Genomic DNA, 24,468 nt, shown 5'->3' on the forward strand with positions numbered 1-24,468 from the left:
CACTTTATTATTATTTCCCCAGTCCGCGGCATGCGTCCTCCGTTACGCTTGGGGGCAGCAAACATATTCGGCCCCGTGGCAAACCAGTAGGAGGTCGATTCCATCCCGTTGTGTCTTTTGTGAAAGGCTTTGTACGTACAACACAAAAGTGAAGATTTTAAGACACAAAACAAATTAATAGTACGCATGCGAGTCCCTGTTTGACAGTCGTTCTTTCTTCGTAAGTACTTTTAACACACAAGTATCGAATTAAATTTCTCACACCTAGCTAGCATGCTCGTGTTTGTGCAATGCAGGTATATGTGCAGAATGGTGATGCTCAATAGATTTGTGTTTGGCTTTAATGGCTAACTATAATTTTTAGGATGCATGTGCCCCGACTTGTAGATTTATAGCTGTATTTATAACCCGGCGCATATACATTTAGGCTTTCCCCAATGCAGATGCATGCATGAGTGCCAGCAGTCTCTCAATGCAGATTAAATCTAGTCCAATCTTCTATGTTTATCTTGTGAATGCATCGTTTTGTTGTTGTATGTGTGATAATGCATGTTTTATTGTGCTTTAAAACTAATGGTAAAATATGTAAATATACATCTCTACAATGTTCCTGTTATCTCATTGTGTACGCAGTGCAAAAGGCGTTTGTTTGCTTAAATAAACTGTAAGTTGTCTGCCAAATGTGTTGAGGTGGTCTTTCGGGGCGGCCTTCTGTTAGATCGCGTTCACATCCAAGGAACCGGAAATACGTCACGTTGCTCCATTATCCCTGTCGCAGAAGAAGGAATTTTGCCTCCAAAACACTGTAGATTTGACCGCCGTATGTATGGTTTTAATGCGCTTTTTCAATGCTAAATGGAATAGACTTGTGGCTTATAAGACCCATTATAAAATTGAAACATGTTGTGTAAATTTGGTTAGCTTTAATTTTCTTGCATAGGCATGTGTATCTGTCAACCATTTATGAGCTACACCTACTACAGTACATTTTCATATGATGTTTTATTTCATAAGATTGCATGTTATGTTGTTAAATATTATCAGCCATTGATGAGACGTTCCGAATATTTATTAGTCATTGTATTTTTGAAATAATGAACAGTAGGGAGGGAATTAGAATAACATGTCAACTGGATGCACAAATAAAAAGTATGGTTTATTAACCAAATATATATAGTCCGTCTACTATTTATCTGTTTCCGTCGTATAAGATTTGAAGGGCCGGCGATTCGTAACATAAAAATTGCTTTAGCAACAGAAACAACTTTTCGATCTTAATAATCTTTTTTTTTTAATCGCATATCCGTTTGCTCTGTTTTGCGCCATAACATATTTGAACACCCACTAAGCTGATCTTTTATAATTTATCATATAGCGAGTCAGCACTTTTGGATTTGGGGTAGATGGACGAATCATCAGGTAAATCAGAAACTCTTATCTTAGTAGTTTAAATGGAGTCTCTCACGCTGGTATATGTCATGCTATATGTTTTTGTTTCCTTTTAGAATTGGAGGTTCAACCATCGAACGATCAGGGTGTGGGTAGCAGTGCTCCATCTGATGCTCGCATGGATGAGGAGCTTGATGGACTTCCTGTCTTTGGGACAGATGACGATGACTGGGAAATGGACAGTACCTTCAGTCAGAGGGTTTTCTCTCAGTTAGACAGAAACAGTGATGATGATCGTAATGATGAGGATAAAAATGACAGCCGAGATGGAGCGCAAGCTACTGCTGCAAATGCAGGTAAGTTTACATTTCTGAAGTCATACTTGGCGTGTTGTTTAAGAACAAAAACTTTAAAGACGTTTCTATTTTGTACTCTTTTATTGTATCACTTACATAAGTGTGTTTCAAATTTAACTATGAATTCTCGACTGGTTTTAATGCCTAAAATTGGATTCTCTGTGACTATAGAAGAAAACAGTTCCTCTACCATTGGATCATCAGAAGTGGATGAAGAGAGAACAAAAGTATCTGAGGAAAATCCTCTCACCCCTTCATCTGACGCCATTATAGGTACAAATGAACTCATGCACCAGAAACATTTATATTTTTGTAATTTTTCATAAATGATTTTGTATTGTACTAGTACTATAATTCCACATGTCATTAGAAGCTGTTTATGAAACTGTATGTCCACTGCATCAGATATCCCGGAAACGCAGTCACAAGTTGATACTAGGACACCACAAAGAGATGCCAATGTAAGTTTGGATAAACAAATGACAAAACCTTTGGCTGTTTTGTCTGGCTGTGTGAACGCATCTTTAAATCACATTTCATATCTATTTTGATGCTTGAGTAACTGTTTAAGTATTTTGATAAAGTGGCCACTGACCTGTGTCCGAAATCACCCACCCCTCTACTTATAGTATATAAAAATTACTTTGTAAAATGAGTAGTATGTTCAAGTCTTTTGTATTGAGTGAACAGTATGGAAGAAATACCCAAACTGCTTTCTTCAGGATTTGGAAGTATGCGTCTATTTTAACACCTTTCTATACCGGACGTGATAATCCCATTAGAACAAGCCTCGTGTCGCGCTACGTGCGTTTAATGTTAACAGAATTTTAAAGGAATTTTTAACTATAAAGTTATATTTCTAATGCTTATATTTCTTATGTTATATTTCTATGTTGTTATAATTCTATGTTGTTATAATTGCTTCCAATGTTTCCTCATCTGTAAATCGCTATGGATAAAAGCGTCTGCTAAATGACGCGCAGCGTCCGGTGTAGACACAGTGTTATCTTCAGAGAAAATGTTAAATGCTCTCTCAATTGTAAGTGGAAGCATCTACTAAATTAATAAATCTAAAATGTAACAGTCATGAAGTAGGTACTTTATTTAATGTATTTTACTCAACTATATCCATGTGGATGAAGCTGTACAGTAATGTTTTTTCCCATAATGCTATCTTGGCCGGGTTTTTTCTATTTGACATTCTTTTCACTGTTAAACATGACAGAGATGATGTAAGATGTTTTTTGAACACTTTCTTTCATTTCCAGTTACCGAAGGAGCCTCCCGGGCAAGATAAAGAAACTCATTTCTCACCTGTAATACAAATTAAGGATGAACCTATAGATGAGGATTATGATAAAGCATTAATACCCCAGTCTGACACCAGCAATGTTAAACAGGAGATTAATGAGAATGAGGTAAGATGTTTACTTCAGTCTTGTCCATAAAACAGTCAAATCCTTTCCTCTCTTTTGAGAAGACATGTGGCATAATAAACAATTTGCTGTCTCATTTCAGGCGTCCTCTGTGTCAGATGAGTTGAGGATAAGCTCTGTGTTCTCTGTTAGTGGAAACAATAGTGATGCAGTTTCAAGTGAGCTCATTTCCGTTTTTGCAAATGATACCCTTATGATAAGACCTGTATTAGCCGTACTGTTAATAAAAAATAAAACCTTATCGTAAAGTGTGACTCTAACCAGGTTTGTTCTCGCAGCTCCAGTGGCGACCGTCCAGCAGTCATCATTCCCGGTGATGTCCCGGTCTACTTCACTCAGAGGGACTTTAATTCTTCCAACCCAAGCCCAACCTCAGTTTCAACTGCGTATACAGCCCAGGCCCCAAATGCAACCTCAAATCCGGATGCAGACGGCAATACTGTCTCAGGCTCCCGTCCAACCTCCTGCCCCCTCTGTCCACGTCCCCCCGCCAGCAGTGAGGATCTGCTGTTCCGGCTGCTCTAAAACCCTGCAGAAGGGTCAAACTGCCTTCCAGCGGAAAGGCTCCAACCAGCTGTTTTGCTCTACGGTCTGCCTGACCAGTTTCAGTCTACCCTCCGTTCAGTTTACCCCCATTATCGCTCCCAGAAAAACCTGCAACCTCTGCCTTAAGTGAGTACTGCTTTACGTTAAAGGGATTAAAGGGATACTTTACTAGCAAATCCAAATTTCCCCATGTTTTATTCACCCTCAAGACATCCTAATTAAATATGGTTTTCTTCCTGAAGAATAATGCAGTCGTAGTTATAATAACACGTATCATTTTACTTCTAAGCGGCCTTTTGAAGCTCCAAAAAGTGAATTAATCGATCAACGAACTTCTGTCATCTCTCGAATGCATCTGAACCAGAAGCCTGTTTTTCCGGCAGATGACACAAGACTCGATGATGAACGCTGCATTTTTCGTTTTGTTCCAATAGAATAGTGTCTGCTCTGGCGGGAGCTTTCGTTACCGTCATCTGCCGGAAAACAAGCCTCTGGTCAACACGCATTTGAGAGATGAGGGAAGCTAGACATCAACGTTAATAGCGCAGTCAATAAGGATATTTATCTTAAACAAACACATCGATTCGCTTGAGAATACCATTGTTAAGGCCACGGAGCCGTGTCGAGCAGTTCTTTTTGGAGCTTCAAAAAGTCAACACCCATTCAATCTCATTCTACCGCTTTGAAGTAAAATGATACGTGGTATTATAACTCCGGCTGCATTATTCTTCAAGAAGAAAACCATAAGCTGTTAGGATGCCTTGAGGGTGAGTAAAACATGGTGAAATTTTTATTTGCAAGTAAAGTATCTCTTTAAAGCAAATAGTTAATTTAAAAAAAGATATTACTCAGTTACTTGACTTTTTACCAATAAAAGTGTATTAAGACCACAGGCTGTCATTCTCTTTAAATGTTATGATTCCTAAGCCACTTATTTTGTGAAGAACAGACTAAAATGTGAATGAACTAATAATTTTTTTATTGTCATTGTCTGAAAGGGTAATTGTGAATCTGAAGGACCTGATAACCATCCCCGTGGGCTCTATGAATACACTAAAGGAATTCTGTAGCCTTGCTTGTCTAAATATTTATAAAGACAGATATGAAAACGCGCCTCCGGATATATTCACACAATGCAATGTGTGTAAGCTGGTCAGAGAGGTAAGACGCAACAGAAAACTTTTGTTTTTGGTTCTCACACATGGGACAGTGTGTGTTAAGATTATAATGTTGAATGCAAAGCTACTTATACGTGAGTACAGAATAAAAAAATCATCTGCAATGCAATTGTAATATTTTATTATTGCAGATTCAGCATGAAGTTACTCATTTGGGTGTTGTGCACAAGCTGTGCAGCGATGAATGCTTTGCACGCTTCCGATCTTCTAGAAATCTTTACATGAGCTACTGCGAGAACTGTGGCAACTGTAACGCCTCGGGAAACTATCATCTCGTTCAGATAGAGGACGGTATTAAAAAGTTCTGCACCACTGACTGTATCACTACTTTCAAACAGGTACATCAACACTACCTGAATATTTACCATACCATGTGTGTACTATTAATATACTATCAATGTATTTAAAGCTTCTCACATTTGTCATCAATGAAAATGGCACAATTAGTGGTTTAACATAAACCTTTTGACTTTCTTGCAGAAGAGTGGCAAGAGGCTTTCTTGTCCCTATTGCCAAGAGTTAAAAAATTTGGATCAAATGATCGATGGCACAAACATACAGGGTGTCACAGAGTTCTTCTGCTCTCAAAGATGTGTGGCCTTGAGTCAAGCGTCTCCCAGTCTGACAGGTGAATTTTGTGTTTTAATGGTGTACTATAAGGATTTATCAAGTGAATTACATGAACATATTTAAGTCACATTTGATCTCAAAGTAAAAGTTAAAGTATACATGCACAAAAAATGCTTCCCTTTACCATTACTGCATGTTTTCGAGGCCATTTTGATACATGTTATACATTTGTATGATATTGGTTAAACATGAACTTGCACTTGTTTTCAAGAATGGCAAACATTGCATCTTTGACCAGTTTTTCCCGGTTAAATTTCCTGCAGTTAACAAACCATATTTTTTTTATCTGGAATTTAGGAAAAATGTTGTTACTAGTTCACAGAATGAAACTAAACTGACACATGTAACGATGTCTGCATTGTGATGTACATTTCTTTTTACATGTTTTTATAAACTGTCTGTAAATTTAATAGAAAAAATATTTCAGTATCTCATCTACATCTAAATTAGGCTTAATTTTCTTTGTGCAAAATAAGAATATTATAACTTAGTTTCTCTAGAGGTGGAAGTTCGGCCAAACATGTTTCTTACTTGTGAGATTCACCCAAAGAGTGTTTTTCTTCTTTTATTTAGGCACGTCTTTCCCCTGCACAAGCTGCAAGAAGTTAGCCATTCCTCAGTATCACCTCGCCATCGCTGACGGATCCATCAGGAACTTCTGCTCATTAGATTGTGTCGGCAAGTTTCAGGTAGTCACAGAGCCTTCAACCAGTTCTGTTTTGGGTTGTTGGCGGTGGATATTTTGTGCTTTTAAAACTGAATAAGTCACACCACAAGACTAGTGAACTGCAAAAAAGGTCTTAAGTTTTTCAACACGTAACACAAATTTTGTGTGCTCTTGTGTGCAGGACAAGATGAACACATCTGTACCTCATAACCAGATAAACGGGAACTCGCATGAAGCTCAAAACCCACCATCGGTGCAACCCACAGAGCAACACGCACCCACCCAGACCTCTTCATCTAATGTGTCTGGCCAAAGTCAAAATTCAGTTCCATCTCATACGCCAGGTCCAGTAAACTCGCAAGAAACCGTACAGAAAGCAACGAAGTCGATCCCAAGCGCTTACAAAAAGGAACTTGAGTGCATGCAGTGCCATGTTCTGTTCCAAGACAAACCTCAGGTGTTTCAATGTAAGGTACGTGAGTGGTTTGTGAAATGTCTGCGGTTCCTAACATAATGTTGCAATTACATATCATTACAGAGGTCATTACAGTGTCTTTATATTGCATTGAAATTCAACCTTTGTTTTTTTAGGGACTGTCAGGGGCGTTCTGCACTCGAGCGTGTTGTGACGCTTATAAGAGAGAGCATAATGTGACGGCTTTTTGCGAGTATTGCAAACAGGAAAAGGTGGTCAAAGACGCCATCACTTATGAAAAGCAGCTCCGATATTTTTGTTGCGAAGGTGCGGCGAACCTTTATTTTAATCTCTGATTTAAACTTTTTTAATCTGCATTTTTAAATGTGATAAGGAAAAAACACAATTGCAAATGCTAAAATATTTGAAATAAAATTTGAAAACGAGTGTGAAATGCACAGTGAAATATTGGCTGACATCTTAGAGGGAACTGTCGTTCTTAATAATCGTTTGACATGTATGTTTACCTGCTTATCTCACTCTTTCTTCCTATATAGGCTGTAAACTGCTTTTTAAGCATGACCTTACCAAACGGCAAGGAGTTCAGTTCAGGTTTTGTGCATACTGTCAAAACATGACACACAAAACCGTACAGAACTTTTTCGGAGGCAAGCTGGAGGAGTTTTGCACAGAAGACTGCATGTCTCAGTACACAGTGCTCTTTTATGAGGTAAGAAACTGTTTGGATGGGTGGAGCCATGGAATAAAGCAGGGGTTTTCAAAACGTATGATGCCAAGGACCCCCAAGTTAGATTAAACCTTTTTGAGGGACCTCCTTTCTAAAATCCCTCTGTAATATTTTTGTGTAAAGAAGGATGTATCCTTTCAAATTTATAAAAACTTACAAATAAAAAAGTTACTATAGTGAGGAAACTTCACTAGAAAGATACAAATATAAACAATGCTGCAAACTATACATGTAGCAAGAAAGCAGACCATTTAGAATTGAAACCGTAATGATGACCTTTAGAAGCTTGCTTTAATAATATTTCCTTGCATTTTTCTGGGGTCCTCTTTCAACCTGCCTGGAGGCCCCCTCGGGGTGTCCGAACCCCAGTTTGTAAACCCAGATATAAGGGACATATAAAATGAAAAGTATCTCTTAAATTATTCTGTACATTAACAAGTTTCTTATATTGCGTTCACACCAAAAAGCAGCATAACACTTTTATGCGAGTAAATTCCATACAAAGTCAATGCAAAAGCACGAATAGCTGTGAACATGTACCGGGCGACGAGAATGACGGGAATCTGGCTGTGTGATTGCCACGTACGCCTGTTCTTGCGAGGAAAGTGATGCCTCGCTTTTGGTGTGAACATCACATTACAGTTATCTGTCTTTTTGTCTTTGCTTAAAATGTATATTTCCGTTTTAATCGTTTTCTTTAGAATGAAGTTGATTTTAAATGATTTCTCCTTGTGTTTTTCAGATGGCCAAATGTTACAACTGTAAACAGCAGGGCCCGCTGAAGGAAAGCCTTGTCTTATATGGATCCAAAAAACATTTTTGTAATATGAATTGTTTGAGGAATTTCTGCTCAAGAACCCTGATGTATCGTCAGTCTAGGAACAGTGCGTGTCATGCTGTATTTTTTCTATATATTTTTTAAATTTAGATTAGATGTAGCCGTCGATTATTAGGCTGCATGTTGTTCTTTTTAAGCTAATCTAAAGATTGTTGTTTAGTAATATATATATATATATTATTTTGTTGCAACCATTTTATTCGCTCATGTTTTGCCTCTTATCACTGAAGGTACTCTGACTAATTTGACTACGGTACAAGCTCCGTTATCCATTTCAAAGGACATGCCTGTTATTGGTGGTGTGGTGTCACTCGCCTCAACGTTACCTGGAAATACTGCTGTTACAGGTATTTGGGTTGTCATGATTTAAAAAATGATGTCTTCCTCTTTTGCAAGTCACTTTGGATGAAAGCATCTACTAAATGAATAAATACATTTGCAGGAGCTCTCCCTACCTCGAACGCCAACTCCAAAAACATTGGTGAAGTAAGTATTACCACACACTACACTTCTCAACATGTTGTATAAACATCTGTGAATATAAATCATAATAATATGTACTCATTGCTTTAATAGGCTAGCACACAGACCGATGCTGCAGTGCCCAGTACTCCACATCGCAGGATGTTGAAGAATAAAGCTCTCATGTGCCGACCCATCACTGAAGAACAAGGGGTCCAGTGTCAGCGAGATACTCCAACAGCTCCACGTCTGTCTGAAACAGGTCGGCTTTCACAAACTGAAGGCTTTTCACACATCACTACGAAAGCAAAGGAACAATGCATGCTTGGATAGTAAATTAAAAATTTTTTTGTTTGCAGTGATTGGTGAAAATGGAGAAAAGGTGAGGTTGGTGCCATTCCCAGTGCCCATTCCAATCCCAGTTTACATTCCCGTGCCAATGCATCTGTACACTCAGTACACACCGTTTCCACTGGGACTTCCTCTACCTGTGAGTACTGTTTCTGTATATTGTCCGTAGAATGATGTCATCGAATATAAAATTTAGTTTTCTTAGTAATGTTACAATTATTTAAGGACGTCTGTGATACATGATTATCAGAAAGGTGTTTATTACGACGGTTCACGTGATCTGGACTGGTGCATCATCGTACTGCGCAGGCTGTGCTATAGCTGCTTATTGATTCAACTCTCTTTGCATGTCAGATGGGTTGTCAGCCATAAACGAACCAGCTAAATTTGACTTTACTTACGGTAGTCAACCAAGGTCATAATATATGAGAAGCGTTGTGTAAAAATATACATTCCTATCTGGACAAGATTAAATTAGATTTCTCGGAGGACTCCCCCGAGGAAGCCAAAAAGCTGTAGGTCACTTTTAACAAGGTTGTATGAGGAAAAACATCACAAGGTCATCTTTTATAATTTTTTGCTGCTATCATCCAGGTGCCTGTACCTGTGGTCATACCTGGATCCCAAGACGCGGCTGAACCAGAGGAGTGTAAAAGCGGTCTGCCTGCTCAGAGCTCGGTGGAGGACGATGAGGGTTATAAGGGAAAAGAAAAGCCTGTGTCACATGGTAAATGTTGCGTGATTGATCTTTTGTTAACATGGACTTATAGAGGATCTATTGCTATTCATTGATCTTGATGGGACAGTTGTGACATTTATTCACCGTGGAGTTGTTCCAAATCTGTATACATTTCTTTGTTTTGATGAACGCAGAGAAAGATTTTTGGAAAAATGCTTGTAACCAAACAGTTCTTGGCCACCACTTACACCATAGTAAGATAAAATACAGGAGTGGTCAAAAGTGCCCCAGGTCAAAGGTTTGCTTTCCTACATTCTTCGGAATGTTTACAAAGATATTTTTCCTACTATGGTGGCCAAGAACGTTTGCTTCCAAGCATTCTTCCAAATATCTCTCTGTGTTCATCAGGGGGTATAACCTGAGGGTATTTAAATGATGACCAGAACTTTCATTTTTGGGCATACTGTTCCTGTAATAGCAGCTATTTGGCTGTGGTGTTATAAATGTCTGTAACTGAAAAATATGACTTCACGATAGTATGGTTTAGTTATGGCATCCACCACCAGGTGGCCACGTTAACCAGCCAAACCTTGCCCTCTTAAAGTGATAGTTCAACCAAACATAAATCCCATTTTGTCATTTATTCACCCGTGTTCAAAAAGTCAACCTGAATGTAACCTTTTTTCTGTGAAACGAAGATATATTGAGAAACATCGTTTTTTTAGGTTCCTACAATGGAAGTCTTTGGCATCCTATGTTGTTTCATTACCATTGTTTTTCCAAATATCATCTTTTGTGTTCCACGAAAGAAAGAAAGTCATACAGGTTGGGAATGTCATGAGTATGACTGAACTGTGAAAGAATTTTGAATGAACTATCCCTTGCTAAGCTTGGTCCTTTTCGTATTGCCATTTGACAAACTGAATGGTTTTGTTATTCAGACCAGGGCAGCACGTACAGTGGAGATCTGGAGTCAGAGGCCACATCAACACCCTTCAGCTGGGCAGATAATGAGGAGCCCGGGGTCTTGGGGAAACAATTGGTCCCAACATCAGAATTAGGGGCTCCACAAGAAGCGGCATCGTCTGCATCACCAGAACATCTGGATTTGGAAAATGACTTTCCCCGTGGTAAGTGTTTTTTAGTAAAAAAATTTTTTAAATCTCCCATAAATTAAACCAAAGCTTGTGATTTCCCAGCATTAGCTGACCCTGGATCAGCTAAAGAGAGCAGACTGGTATTGACGTTGAAGCGACGCAGGAAGGGAAGAGACGGCTACCCTGCCAAAAAAAGGGTATGTAACACAAATGGACCATAGAGACCTGATTCCTGGCTGATTGTAAACTCCGATCTTTCATGTGAGATTGAAAATTAGCTGAACTTTCTTTGCAGTGTGAGTGCTGTTTCCAAACACTTAGATCAAGGCTGAAGTGTTTTCAGAATGTGTGTAATGTTTCTGGTTTGGCATGAATGGTCGTTGTAAAACGAACTAGAGTCGATGTGATGGTCCAGAAGTTTTAATGAAGTCAGAGGGCATCTAAAAATGATCAATGTCTATACAACTCTGCAAAAAATGACTCGGCCTATCGGATGTTTGACGTTGTGTGATGCTAAAGTCTGTCATTTGTTAGATGAAAGATTATCCAAGGTGCTGAATTTTCATAAAAGAAAGTCTGAACATATACGATTATTCGGCTGTGTCAATTGTCAAGGATATCAAGACTAAAAATGAATCTTTATGTTGGCTTTACGGTTTTGACTGTTTGACGGTGTGTATATAAATAATCCTCAAATGACCAGATTCAAATCGTTTATGCACATCAAGTCATTTAAATAATTGAATTGCTTCAGTGCGGTTTGTCATTGGTCTTTTTTATCATTGAGTATTTGTACATGTGCACCAATAATGCGATTATTTCCAATAACCGGAGTAAACACTTAATCGCTGTAAAATGTTTACATGACATGAGCAAACCTCTTCACTTTTGTTCACTGAAGTTTTGTTAGTCTGATTATTTGCTATAATACACAGGACAAGCAAGGCTCTCAGGTACAGTAGGTGTAATTCTGGTAAATCGTTTTTAATATATTCTCGTGAATCGCGTTAAATACTAAAGGCCTTCCTCCAGATGTGTTTCATAGTTATATAATACCGTGATAAATTCAGAAATATGATGAAAATGTCAGTGTTAAAGTTATGTGATGTTCTACATAGCATTAAGTTGTATAGAGAGATTTCTCTAGAAGTATGGCAATAAAACATTTGAGTTCATTCTGTTGTGTTCTGTGCTGAAATGAAACGTGTAGATGTTTACAAAAGTAAAGCTTCCTATTTTTGAACACTTGAATGAATGCTTCCTTTTCTGCATCTGCTGAGCTCCATCTGTTTTTCATTCTTATATTCAAGAGATTGATAGCCAACAAATGAAAATTGGCAGGACAGATTTTAACATCAGTGCCTCTATAAAGAATACATTCTATGTTAAAGGGATAGTTCACACAATATTAAAAACTCATCCTTTATTTATCATTCAAACCCTTTGTGTGGAACACAAAATATATTTTGAGAAATGTCTCAGTGGGTTTTGTGTCCACACAATGGAAGTCAATGTTCATGTTTCCTGCGGAAGAAAGTCATACAGGTTTGGAAAGAATTTTCGGGTAAAATGTTTTAGTTCTTGGATTGCAGGACTTCGGTGGCTTTGCTCATTCTTGTTTCTCATAAGCATAACTGAAACGTTTTAGAATTTTTGTGACAGTTTTGTCATTATTGTATTTATTTATTAAGTAAAATTCAGTCAGTTGTGTTGTGATGTGTATGCCGCAGGGTTCCCCCAGTCCTGGAAATATATAAAAAAATGATTGATGCCCTTCATTTCTTTTCTTTAGTTTTTCCCTTTTTTGCTGTAGTATTTGTTATGGAGTAACAAGAAGTAATACTCCCTCACAAGCTTCATTATAATGATGTCTGATTTATCAGTGAATTAATTTCCAATGAATCACAAATTAGCAAGTTGGCAGGGTTTCACTGCAACCATTTCAGTAAAAAATATTTAAATTTGGGCGCACTGGTGCGACTGACCCAATCTAAACGTGTAACCCGTTTAAATACAATCCAAATGTTCCTACATTATAGCAACAATATGCACTGTATTGAAATAAAAGCATCGCTCTAGTAGCCATTAATTTATGTCTTAATGCGCCATTTAGCACTTTTTACTTTAGTTTTGAGGTGATGTCCCAGCTGAGGCAGTGCGACATCGTGCGAGTGTTTGAGGTGTCGTAAGAGCCCCGAGTTAGCCTGTTAAAGAAATCATTAACTTCCAAAGATCATAAATGAATAAACGAGTCATGTAAAAGTGAAAACGATTTATTGAGAGTTCATTGAAATTTCACTGATAAAAAGTGAGGGAACATCTCTGTATGAATAGATTTAGGGGTACTTATTTTGGTTTAACCCAATTCTTATCGGGAAACCAAATATCAGACAAAGTATTTCACCATAACTAGACTTAATCTGAACTGGTTCAAGCTTATTCATACTACTGCTACTGGAAAGTTCCCAACGATAACAATAACAACTTTGTGTCTGTATGTTGTTGTTAGGGCTGCACGATGAATTACAAATAAACCGCACGCGATTTTTTGCTGTTTTCTGCTATTTTTTCCTGCAGTTTGTCAGGGAAGTACTGTTAAATACTGCTGCATCTAAAAGCTAGAGGGCGCTCTCACGCATTTACTCCAAGTGAAAAGTTTTGTTCCAAAATGAGAACTCATTTTATTTTCATATTCATTTTATTTTTATTTTCATTTTTGAAAATAAAATGGAGTATTCTCATTATAGGAACCAAACTCGAATATACGCTGCAGAAGAAGTACCATCAGACACGTAGTTGGGTGTGGCTAGAAGGGATACGTCTACGGCCGGAAATGATGCAAAATCTAACCATAAAGTTACAACAAATGACATTAGGTAATGCCTACCCCAACCCTAAACCTAACCTTACAATAATAAAAAAAGTTATTAACTGTAGTGCAATGTGTATTCACGATTTAAGGTTCAAAGACGTTGTGAGGTGTGCTACGATTGGCCAGTTAACCAGTGCTTAATGATTGGTCGAATACTGTGTGAATAGCATGGCGTTTCAGACAGGTCTGGGTGAGCATTCGCTTTTAGATTATGAGATTCTATCTTTTGTTCTGACACTTTAATTTCTGAAATTGAACATGTCTAAGACATGCATGGGCAACTTATACAACACCAAAGACACAGAAAAACACGTATTTGTGCCATATGACCCCTTTAGTGACAACAAAGTATATTTATAAAGTTTATGTTTGACAACTGTTGCTTTTTCAAACGCACGTTGTAAGCGACGCGAACTTCCCATCGAGCAGCATATCCTACCACGCACGAAGCCGAGTTTTACGAACAAACAGCGCATTAAACATGATCGCAGTCTTTGTGATATCATAACCACTCTAGACAGGTCGATTTACCCCATATTTAGTGTTGAATGCAATTTATCGTGCAGCCCTAGTAGTTGTATAGTTTTAAAGGAGACTTACTACTATTTGTGGTTAAGGTTATGTTCATTACATGTAGGAACTTATTACGGTTAATGACAAATATATTTATATTTCAATGTTTGTAGAAACGGAGGTAAAGGTACACTGTTCTGGTCAACTGGACGATTTAAAAATGCCAACATTTCAGTAAGTTTGCTACATCCCAGATGAGACCCCGTTGGCCTGAAGCACAGCTAACAAAGCCTTCTGAAGGTGGCTGATGTATCTCTTGCAGGCGGCGGGGATGACAACTGAAGGACATGAGGACTGTAAGGACGCAGATGAGAAGCAAACAAAAACTTTTGTTGACTCTACGTGCCAAACTTCAAGAGTGCTAACTGGAAGGTCCCATCCCAATCTCAAGATCACTTCTCCTTCGAAGCAGCAGCTAAAGTATTTAATGAATCAGAGTCGAGGCCGGCCCGATCGATACGGTTGTTTGCTGTTGCGGGCTGTCTTACCCTAACAGCTCTATGCAGAGTGGGCGTCCACCACCAACTGGGATGGGGCAAGGGGCAAACTAGCGTTGCCTGTCAATTTAAGGCACTTCATCATCAAAGCCGCTTCGGAGAAGTTCCCCAGCTTAACCAGCGGTGACCGAAAGCGCATCAAAGACAGAATCAACGAGTTCTTACCCTCTCCAAGAATTGGTGTTGGACGTGGACGTTTACAGTCTAATCCAGAGGTAGTTTTTGATAACGCTGTTTTTCTTTAGAAGTTCAGTCTCAGAAATTTTAAAACAAAGAGATAATGGCACAAACTATATAATTCAATACAGATGTGGCTATTTAGAATGTGTGTTTTCATGCTATACGTTACGATGAATGATGCTAAATCTTGCTTCGAATATAAATAAACGAGTTGTGCTTTAAACAATATCCACCAGGTGGCGCATGAAATAACGCTTTGCATTTAAACACACACGGTACCTAGCAATAAGCCAGATCAGAATATAGACCATACAAGTTTGCTATTGCACTACTGGGAAACTTGCACAATAATTCCAAACCAAGTGTTTGTTTGTTGTGAATTTGAAAGGAGACTTATTGAAGGCGTGAAACTCAAATTACGCTTACGTTTGTAAAGTGTAATAAGTCGTGCAGTAAATCGGTTAATCGTGATTAAAAAGTTATTACTTTATTTTTGCAGATTTATAAAGAGACATATTAAAGTAAAAATATGAAGATATATATTTATTTATTATTTATTATTATTTCAGCCGTCAAGTATAATTTCATTGGAAATGTCAGATTGACATAAGGGTAAATAACCTGAAAGTTTTAAACAGAGATGGCAAAAATTACAGATTGCAGCTGCAAATAACTTCTGTCACGCTTTTAATCATGTTGATATAGGGTCAAACATTGAAGTGTATAACACAATGCAAAAAATGGCTGTAACATACAAATGTGGCTATTTAGAACTTATATTTTTTCACACAATTCATGACGATGGATCACACAGAATTCTCAGTTTAAACAAATTTGTTGTGCTTCTCACAATATCCACTAGGTAGCGCATTAAATAACGTACTGCATTAAAATGCGCAGTATCTATTGCAGAGGTCCCCAACCATAGAGCCGCAGCCGGGTCGCAAGAATGTGCTGAAAATCCCTGTTACGTCATTGTATATTTTTATTATGCCTTGGCTCTTTAAGAGCGAACGTTCAAATTTACACAGACGGTGCGTTTTTTAAGCAACGATGAGACCGAATTAAAATGAGTGTCAAACAAACATCGCTCGATGGATTCTTTAGTGGAGGAGGTAAGAAAAGACAGTGATTGTGATTCAGAGACAGCTTACGTTACTTACAAGAAAAAGAAATCCACCTTTAACCCGAAAATACGACGATTCATATCTAAATTATGGGTTTGTCGGTACCGGCAGCTCCAAACCCTGTGTGTGTAATATGTGGAGATAAATTGGCGAATGAGTCAATGAAGCCCTCAAAATTGCTTCGACATTTTGAAACACATCCAGCACTGAAAAACTGTGACAGCAAAAACAAAGTTTCGAAGCAGGCTGGACATTTTACTGTCACTCGTCCCTCCTCATTTGGATAGTATTATAGCCTAAGGCTCCCATTAATTGAGTCATGGTGAGTTTGTAAATGGCTTTGTAAAGTTATATTTTGAAGTTCGAACAATTAATGTAAAATAAATTGTTTTTGTTTATTAAGTTGAAATGACGGCGAAGTTTAACGACTGTAACACAGTTCAATAAAAGCAAGGAAGGAGGCGGCAACCGGCAAACATAAAACAACATTTAATTAATAAATATAAACGTAAATAGACAGCCGGCAGCCCCCTCACGGGCAACTGCCGGCGACACACACAAACCATAACTAAAAGCCTGGTCCTCTCTCACTGACGGTCTGGTCGCTCGTCCTCTTATGCTCCCGATGTCCTCCGTGATACGAGACCGGTGATGTGTACAGGCGAAATTTTACGATTTAAACTAAATTAAATTTACGTTGTGATGTTTTATTTTTATGCAGTTGGCATGAATGCGCAGTTTGACGATTAAATGGAAAGTAAATTAATAATAAAGAAGTATGTAATAATAAGTTATTTATTCACAATAATGGATTAATTATTTTCATTGTACTTCCCTCCATCCCCACCAGCCGGTCCGTGTGAATTTTTTTTAAACAAAACCAGACAAGGTTGGAGACCGCTGATCTGTAGGCTAGATCAGAATATAGAATGTACTAATTTGCTAATAGTAAAACAATACACTGTTAAGGTTAAATGATTGGTCGATTAAAGCAAACACTGCACGAAATTTGCGACATCTGCTATGAGACGCTGTTGTCCTGTACCAAAGATGACAAAGCCTTCTGAAGGTGGATGATGTATCTGTTGCAGGAGGCGGAGATGACAACAGAGGCGCTGGAGACAATAACAGAGCAGACTGAGACTATAACAGAGAAGACTGGGACAACAACAGAGGTGCCGGATGCTACAACAGAGGCGCCAAGGACTCAGCTGGACTGTGAGGACACAGATGAAAAACAACAAACGTTTTCTGAGGAATCCCTAGGACAATATTTAATTACACCAATATTATGCCATCCCGATTTTGAGATCACTTCTCCTTCGAAGAAGCAGTTGAAGAGATTAATGATTCAGAGTCGCGGACGGCCCGATCGATACGGTTGCTTGCTGTTTCGTGCTGTCTTGCCTGAAAAGCTCTATGCAGAGTGGGCGTTGACCACCAACTGGGATGGGGCAAGGGGCAAATATGCGTTGCCTTTGAATTTTAGACAATTTATCATTGAAAGCGTTTGCCAAAAGTTTCCCAGCTTGACCAGTGTTAATCGAAAGCACGTCAAAGACAGAATCAACGAGTTCTTACGGTCCCCAAGAAATGGTGTTGGAACTGGAAGTTTGCGTTCTAAGATAGTAGACAACGTGTAAATATTTTCTCATTATTGATTCAATGTTAGGCTGTGCAGTTTTGCAAGCGTGTTTTGTTTATGACTGAGCAGGGTGAACGGAGCGCCGCCATATTGCGGAGGGCAAGAATGCCCTTCAAACATCTGTAAACACATACAAATGAACAGGAGAGCTGCGTTTCTGATGGATAAGAAACGCAAAATGTTAACATTTCCCAACTGATGTCTATATTTTTTATTTAGCATTGAATTGGTTCAGTGTAAATGTTATTGTATCCAGTAAGAAATAGCTCCCTCATTCAGTTGTATGTGTTTTAGGACAGTCTTGCCCTCACCGATATGCCGCTGTTATTGATAGTTAATATTTAGAGCACTTTTATTATTAATTACTATCAGGATTGTATAGAGATATCTTCATGCACCTCTTCTACAGCTAGCCTACCTTAGCTTTAATAAATTAAAGGGTTAATTTAATACCCAAATCATTCTCTTTATTCAGAACCTAGCGATAGTGGGGGTGATTTTGTTTTAAGAGCTCCTGGCGTCTTCGGAACACAAATAAAGATATTTTACGTGACATCCCAGAGATTTCCAGGCCTCCTCATAGACATCATGGTTATAGTTATTGGCAGGTTTCAGACAAGTATAAGACATCGTTAAAATGGTCCATCTGCTCATAGCGGCTCAATTGAAAACATTTTGAAGCGATGAGAATACTTAATGTGCGAAAAGCAAACCAAATAAACGACATTAATCGTGATGTCGTGAACACGCGCCATAAACTGACAAGACAGAGGACATGATTTAAATTCTTTATTTTTTTTGTTTTTCACACATAAAGTATTCTCTTCACTTCAAAACTATTCAATGGGACATGCTTCCTTGGATGGCAATACAGCTTAGGAGAGTAGGGAAAAAAAAACTGGCACTAAAACACGCAATTATTTGCTGAAATTACAATGGCTTCCCTACGACTAACAAAGGAATCAGCTGTTGTGCGGAATTGCGTTTCCTGATATTGTAAGCAGTCATTTTGCTGAGTGTTTTGCCAAACACGGGGCGAGCTCTGGCGTGGTCACGTGGTGTTCACATGGTAAAGTGACGACACGTCCATACCATCTATACTGGACCTTCAAGGTTAAGCAGTCTTACTTCCTTTTTTATTTCCATTTTGTTCAAATGAAGTTTTATTTTGTGATATCCCTTTTTAATTTGTATTAATTTATATATAGAAAATTCGATTAAATCTTCGATGTTGTATTTTCTTTTAAATGTGATGTTTTGAAAATAAATGTTATTTGAAATTCATTGTTCAAATTCTCACGAAATCCATCATAATCTTTGTGTCGTTACACCCCTAACGGTTCTTTAAGCTCAGAGGATGTGTGTAATATATTTCAATGTAAATAATGCATGTGGCTGTGAGAGATGATTTTATAACAACAATAAAGACATGTTCTGCTTTACATTAAACCTATTCCGAAAGGATGCTAACTTTGTGTTTCATGAAACATTGTTCACGTGTCTTCGGTGGATCTTAATAAATGATGTACGCTATATGATCAAATTATTAGATTGTTAGAAAAATTTTGATTATGATCTCAAATACAGTTGGCCAGTATCCACAGATATATCAGTGTGACTTAATATACGTGTCTTTGTGTGAATCTGTTATTTGAAAGCAAAGAAATGGCACAGTGAGGATGCTGTCTGGTTGCAGTTAGAAGGGTTTATATCCCGCTGGAGGGACCGGGCAAACTATCTTTTGTATAAGATCTGAGGCTGTTAAAGAGACAGTTACCCTCAGCTTGTTCCAAACCTGTATAAATCGTTGTTCGGCTAAACACAATGGAAGACATTTGGAAGAATGTCAGTAACCAAACAGATCTCATCCATATTTACAGCCAATGTAGGGAAAATAAATATTATGGGAGTCAATGGGGGATACGATCTGTTTGGTTACTGACATTCTTCCAAATATCTTTGTGTATTGCATAGACATTTATATAGGTTTGGAACAACCTGAGGGTAAGTAGATGATGACAGAATTTTAATTTTTAGGTGAACTGTCCCTTTAAGAACTCCTGTGATGTCCAGAACTTTGTTGAAATCACAGTGTGGTGTAATAAAAAGAGTCTGAGTAGAGGCCAGATGAGGAAGCTGAAGTTGTTGATGATGGAGATGTGGTTGCCATGGAGGCCGCTGCAGTTGAAGAAAGTCACCATAAAAGGAGACAAATGTGTCGAATGGAAATGGATGCTTGAAGGCGTCTTTGTCAAAATGATATTTTTTTCCAAAAAGGCTGCCTACTTGACAAAAATTGAATGTTTACAGAGCTGTTTACTCGAGTGTCAGAGATTCTGTGCTTCTGACATTAATCTCCATGCATGTGGTTTACTCGTGCAGATGGAGCTTTCTTTCTTAAAATGTATATCTGTCTAAAAAGGTTTATTTTAGTTTTATTTTAAAATGTCATATGATAGACCTTGAATTGTATTCATCGTTTACAACAAGAATGTCATTGAGTTAAATATTTATGGTTTTAAGTTTAACACACAAATGTATTGAAATGATTTGGGTGGGAGATCCGAGACCGCGTTCAGAGGCACATCATCTTGGCTTTTTTGGGAACTTTTATTTTATTGTAGGTGCTTGAATAAATGGGAAGGTGAAATGGTGTGTGTTTTGGTTATGGTTATATAGTATAAAATTTACAGTGACCTCACATTCATTATGAACATTTATTTGATGCATCTTTATCACTTTAAATGTACCCTATTGGCTTGATTCGGTTTCATTTTCGAGATCAAACTAAACTCTAATATCCTGTTTATTGAGTATATTATTAAAATCTTTGTGTCTTACAGGGCCGTAAGCGATCTGGAACAGACACGTCGGGCAGCGTTTGGCTTAGCACCTCCAGCTCAAAGCTTAACCAAGTGTACGGAGTCGCAGCCTGGACCAGCTGGGTAAAATCTAAAAAAGGACAGACGTCGGACGAAGGAGAGCAAGAGTCCCGTAAGTTTGCATTCATTGGTCAGAAGGGGAAGTCAGTGCCTCATGATTCACATTGGTAAAGGTCGTTCTCGCAGCTGCAGTGCGACAGTGCTCTCACCCAGTATGTGTTTTAGCATCTTTTTCACTTCCCGCTGTGTCTTCTTCAGCGGGCCGCATGGTTATGAAGGAGGATGTGTTACAGTGCAGTTCTGCAGAACTCTGTTACGGTTTGTGTCGTTTCATCAAGGAGGTCCGCAGGCCGAACGGCGAGGTTTATGAACCCGATAGCGTCTACTACCTGTGCCTTGGCATTCAGCAGGTTTGATCTTTAAATTAATGTTATATAGTTTATAAAGTTATATAGTGTGTCAAATTGTAGATTTGTCCACACCCACACTGATCTTACTTAGAAAGTTGCTTTTGCCAACCTCTTTCAAAAATGACTGAAACCAAAGTAACCACAAATGGTCTTATTTTATCTTTTAGTTTATCTTTCAATGTGTTTGTTAGTTATGACATTATTGTGCATATCCTTTTGTCACTCTTTTAGTGTCTTCTCGAAAAGGGGCGTCTTGAGAATATCTTCACCGATTCTCTCTATGTTGAGTTCATCAGCGAGATCACCACGCTGCTGAAAGACTGGGGCAATACTTTGCCACCTGGGGGTAAATGTTTCAACATCACCTCTTATGTCTTCTTTCTGACACCTTTTGAAACAATAATTAACACATTACTGGCATTTAAGCACACTGTTTTATCAGATCAGTTTACTCACACTTGTGCCATTCCAAGCCCCTGTATTTCTCTTTTGTCAAAAGGAGATGTGATGCTTTTATTGTTCTTTTACTGTAAAATCGCACTGGGTGTGTGATGCATCAGGAAATGTAATGTTTATATGTAGTTCAGTTTTAAAGGGAGAGTTCTCCTAAAAAATAAATATTCTGTCATTTATACACTCATGTCATTTAAAAGCTGTATATCTATTTACATTTATGCATTTGGCAGACGCTTATATCCAAAGCGACTTACATAGCATTATCCTATACATTTTACATAGGTATCCCCAATCCCCTGGGATTGAACACACAACCTTGCGTTGTTAATGCAATGCTCTTACCACTGAGCTACAGGAAAGCTTCTATGGAACAAAAGAAGATTTAGCAAAATGTCTTAGTTTTTTGTCCATACAATGCAAGTCAGTGGGGCCAGGTTTGTTTGGTTGAAGAAAATAAAGTAAAAGGGGTTGGAATGACATCTGGATGAATAAATAAATGAAGAATCTTTCATTTTTGGATGGACTATGCCTTAAAACTCGTGTTATTGAACTTAGCAAGGCAAGGTTTGGAGACCATTTTGGCGATTCGAAACTATATCGATTTGTTATCAGTATTTAATTTAAAATATTACAATTGCAGACATTGAATCAATAAAATATACAGGCTGGTAACTGAAACCCCCCCTACTCAGCTAAATTAATAAAATACACCTTCACGTTAATAGGCACGAGCCTTAAGAATCGATTATTGGATTATTAATATTGTTTCTTTAAATTGAAGATCGATTCAAATCGAAGAATCGATTACTTTTAACCAGCCCTGAAAATCACCATAAGGGTTTTTGATACGACATGAGATGAGTGTGTAAAGTTTTTTAAAGGTTATTAATTTAAAGTTATATAGGCTTTATTTTGCCAGAATAGTAGATACACTAACAAAATACATGGTACGGAGAGGGGAACAACATCAAAAAAGGACGTCAAGGGTGCCAGAGCTATACATGTCAGATCACTTGAAACCTTTTGGCATCAAGTATTCCTTTAAAGGCTGAATTGTGGAGATTTTAGCGGCATCTTGCGGTGAGATCATTAATTGCAAACAATGGCTCAGTCCATCACTCCCCCCTCCCTTTTAAATCACTACGGTGGCTCTCACATGACAAAGATGTCATCTCTTTTTGCTTCTTTGCCAAAATTGATAACGTATTTACGAAACACGACATGTGGAGCAGTTTGTCCATTTATGCTTTTATCCAAACTGACTTACATAGCATTATCCTATACATTTTACATAGGTATCTGCAATCCCTTGGGATCCAACACACAACCTTGCGTTGTTAACGCAACGCTCTTACCACTGAGCTACAGGAAAGCATAGAAAAGACATTTCATGTGAGGCATTTGTAGATATAAATAGCGAATTGTAAGGTAATAAAACATAACGCTTCACAATGTAAGGTCTTTATACACCTCTATAGATACAGTTATGTATATTAAATTGCATTTCTTTCAATAGATCCTGTAAAATATTACACACTGCACTTTGCAGAACTGTTTACACAATATGAATTGGCAATGAAAAAGGTCTGCACTTCTGTTTCCTTAGGCTATATTAATTCACGGGTTGAAGAGGAATACCTTTGGGAATGTAAGCAGTTGGGAGCACTGTCTCCTATCGTCCTCCTCAACACGCTGCTGTTTTTCGGAGCCAAAATGCTAAACCTCAAAACGGTTGAACAGCATCAACGCCTCTCGTTCTCTAATGTCACCCAGTGTTCCAAGACCACCAAAAATGCTGTGACCTCTTTTCTTAGATTCAAACTACCTAACAAAGAGGAATCCACAGAAAAGAGAGGTGTGATGTGCCGATGATATAACAACCACTTGACATAACCACAACTGAACAGAATCACTACAGTATGCATCTGTACTCATAATGTTTCTTGATATGTATCTATTGAACATCCAGCAGCTGTTAAAAGGAAACGTGAGGAGGAGACGGTGGACGAGCAGTTCATGGAGATGCCCGAGAACTCTGAGAACCCCTTACGCTGTCCTGTTAGACTCTACGAGTTCTATCTCTCTAAATGGTGAGGACAAACACATCAGACTTTACATAATATTTGAATGCCATTAGTATGGTCAAATCCTTTTTCACGTTCTTTCTCTGTTACATCCACAGCTCAGACTCTGTGAAACAGCATCCAGATCTGTTCTACCTGCAGCCTGAGACCTCGTGCCACCCCAGCAGCCCCGTGTGGTACTCGGCTCAGCCTTTGGACACTGCGATGATGGAGAGCATGCTCACACGCATCGTAGTTGTACGAGACATTCACCTGGACCCTATGCAGCAAAAATATCCGGACTCTTCAGATGAAGAGAGTTCTCAATGAGAACCCCAAATCTGTGAATTGAAGACAAAGACTTAGAAATCATGGAAACCTCTCTCTTCCAATCATGAGACATTGTTTGACACCTACATATTTTTTAGAACTCAAAGGCATAGGGAATGCCATGAATGTTTTGGTTAAAACCATTGTACACATCCTTTCCCATTGTGTACACACAGTCAACAGACATTCCTCGAGTCATTTGCTCTCGCTCTATTGTGACCATTACAGATAACTACGCAAGAATTTAGAGGAACAATTCGGTGGAAAACTGTTTGATTTTTAATAATTTGTCACTCTAGACAACTTTCTCAGTATTTAGAATTATATAGCGGGAAGCTTTATATGTTTGAACGTTCATCTTGTCATGACTGTTGGTAACCTTTGGAAATATATTTGAATTCTCAAACGTACGAGTGCGTTGTTTTTAGATTTGTATAGGATGTCTGTGTTGCTGACATGGTTATCAGTGTTAAAAATCTGCTTTCTTGAGAAGGCAAACCGTAAAGACTACGTTTCTCAAGATATGTTCTTCGGTGGTCTTGTGTTCTCATGTTCTGGCTCTACATCATCAATAACCGTCAAAGTCTGTACCAATACTCAAGAACAGAGAACGCATGAAAGTACCCTGATGTGTTCTGATA

At 38.3% G+C, this 24,468-nt stretch overlaps 1 protein-coding gene across 4 annotated transcripts; it reads left to right on the plus strand.

Moving 5' to 3' along the window:
* The first annotated feature begins 34 nt into the window (after positions 1–34).
* Positions 35–24,236, plus strand: LOC306895122 (zinc finger MYM-type protein 4). 4 transcript variants are annotated; one of them, XM_079458128.1, is made up of 29 exons: positions 35–220; positions 1,376–1,419; positions 1,506–1,745; positions 1,917–2,018; positions 2,151–2,206; positions 3,014–3,163; positions 3,264–3,339; positions 3,460–3,853; positions 4,726–4,888; positions 5,037–5,243; positions 5,386–5,533; positions 6,109–6,224; positions 6,384–6,674; positions 6,794–6,944; positions 7,175–7,347; positions 8,108–8,249; positions 8,434–8,550; positions 8,646–8,689; positions 8,780–8,927; positions 9,025–9,155; positions 9,611–9,743; positions 10,637–10,825; positions 10,895–10,989; positions 20,530–20,680; positions 20,827–20,978; positions 21,210–21,324; positions 23,041–23,289; positions 23,407–23,524; positions 23,617–24,236. In XM_079458128.1, the coding sequence occupies exons 2-29, from the start codon at positions 1,404–1,406 to the stop codon at positions 23,825–23,827; spliced, it is 4,278 nt and encodes a 1,425-aa protein (XP_079314254.1). In that variant the 5' UTR covers positions 35–220; positions 1,376–1,403; the 3' UTR covers positions 23,828–24,236. The 4 variants fall into 4 exon arrangements, with proteins under 4 accessions (XP_079314254.1, XP_079314252.1, XP_079314255.1 ...); XM_079458126.1 differs by having other exon boundaries at positions 66–220; positions 23,404–23,524; XM_079458127.1 differs by lacking the exon at positions 35–220 and adding an exon at positions 774–820 and having other exon boundaries at positions 23,404–23,524.
* The last annotated feature ends 232 nt before the right edge of the window (positions 24,237–24,468 follow it).

The sequence above is a fragment of the Barbatula barbatula genome, assembly GCF_947034865.1.
Source record: "Barbatula barbatula genome assembly, chromosome: 6".
Lineage (NCBI taxonomy): Eukaryota > Metazoa > Chordata > Actinopteri > Cypriniformes > Nemacheilidae > Barbatula > Barbatula barbatula.